The sequence below is a fragment of the Malurus melanocephalus genome, unplaced genomic scaffold, assembly GCF_030028575.1.
Source record: "Malurus melanocephalus ecotype Western Australia unplaced genomic scaffold, MMel_1.1 scaffold_50, whole genome shotgun sequence".
NCBI lineage: Eukaryota > Metazoa > Chordata > Aves > Passeriformes > Maluridae > Malurus > Malurus melanocephalus.
Genome location: NW_026623282.1, coordinates 1,976,755 through 1,978,303, shown reverse-complemented (window position 1 = coordinate 1,978,303; position 1,549 = coordinate 1,976,755). Strand labels below are relative to the sequence as shown.

General features: G+C 64.9%; 1 protein-coding gene across 1 annotated transcript; it reads left to right on the top strand.

Annotated features, from left to right (window-relative positions):
- Nucleotides 1-84: 84 nt before the first annotated feature.
- Nucleotides 85-1,537, top strand: LOC130573074 (homeobox protein HMX1-like). Its single transcript, XM_057365233.1, has one exon. The coding sequence runs from the start codon at nt 85-87 to the stop codon at nt 973-975; it is 891 nt and encodes a 296-aa protein (XP_057221216.1). The 3' UTR covers nt 976-1,537.
- Nucleotides 1,538-1,549: the final 12 nt, after the last annotated feature.

The following is a 1,549-nucleotide window of genomic DNA, read 5'->3' as shown; positions in this document are numbered from 1 at the left end:
CACAAACACACACAGACACGCACACGGCAGACACAGACACGCACACGCAGGAGGAGGGGAGGCTCCGCGGGAGGACGCGGGGAGATGCCGCCGCACACGCACCAACCTGCTTCCAGGGTGTTGTGCCCCTCTCCCGGCCTCCTGGGGCTGTCCCGTGCCCAGGAGAGCCTCACTTCCCTGTCATACAGCTGGCAGAGGGATTTCCTTGGATCCTTRTGGAAGCGCCTCTACCTTCCTCTCCCCTCTGGAGGCTGTGGGACCGCGGCCAGCCCTCGCAGCCCCCTCCCCATCCTGTCCCCCACCCTTTCCCTGCGCTCCGCCGGGCCGTGCGTGCATGCGGGGCGGGGGCGCGGGCGGCGGCGGGGACTGATGCTGTGCTTTGCCCTTGCAGGCAGCGAGTCCCGCCGGCTGCGGGCAGAAGGGGCGAGCAGCGGCCGCTGCCCCCAGGGCGGGGATGCTGGGTCCCCGCTCCCCACGGAGGGGCTGCGCGTCCCCCGGCAGCCGCCGCCGAGAGAGGCCGGGGGCTGCGGCGCGGAGAACGGCAGATCATCGGCGGCGGGCGGCAGGAAGAAGACGCGGACCATCTTCTCCAAGAGCCAGGTGTTCCAGCTGGAGTCCACYTTCGATGTGAAGCGCTACCTGAGCAGCTCCGAGCGGGCCGGGCTGGCCGCCGCGCTGCACCTCACCGAGACCCAGGTGAAGATCTGGTTCCAGAACCGCCGCAACAAGCTCAAAAGACAAATGTCGTCCGAGCCCGAGGGTCAGGGGCCGGGGCCGGCTGAGCCCCCYGGGGAGCCGCAGCCCCATGCTGCCGCCGCTGCTCTCTCCTTCCCGTCCCTCTACAAGGACAGCCCCCTGCTCAGTCGCTGCTTGCTGCCGCTGCCTTTTCCCCTGCTCTGCCCGGGGAATGCCATCCCCTACCTCTGCCTCCCCGGGCCGGGCAAGCACTTCAGCCTGGTGGACGGGGACGTATAGCCTCTTCCCCGGCCCCCGACCTTCCCTTGCCGGGGGCYGCCCCGATTTTATTTATGACCCCTCTGTGCCGGTGGAGTGTCCGTCTTCGCCACAGCCGCCCCCCCGGCCCACGGAGGGGCCTCCCAGGCTCCCCCCCACGCGTGTCCGTGGGCTGCCGACACGTTGCTAAAGCTCGGAAGGGCGCTGCCAACCCTTCCTCCCTCTTGCAGCGCTTTTTCTGTTGTCGGGACCGAGGAGATAACACGGAGCCACCAAAGAAACCGGGACGTGCCCTGCCTGACTCCTTTACAAATTATCCCGTTCCCCTATTACAGAGGAGCCGATGCTCTCCCTCAGCCCATGGGGACCGTGTCCCCGTGTCTATCCCAAGCGCCGTGGCAGAGGCTCTACCACGATCCGAATCACGTTTTTAATACAGATTGGTAAAGGCGAAGGCCTCTCTGTGCTCCTCTATCTCAAACTCTCCACCTCCAATATACCTGAGTAGCTTCTCCCCATCTTTAACATTGTCAAAATGTAGACACCTTTCCTCAGATGTGGTTCTTAAACTATGACTTTCCTGCTTTTTTTTTTT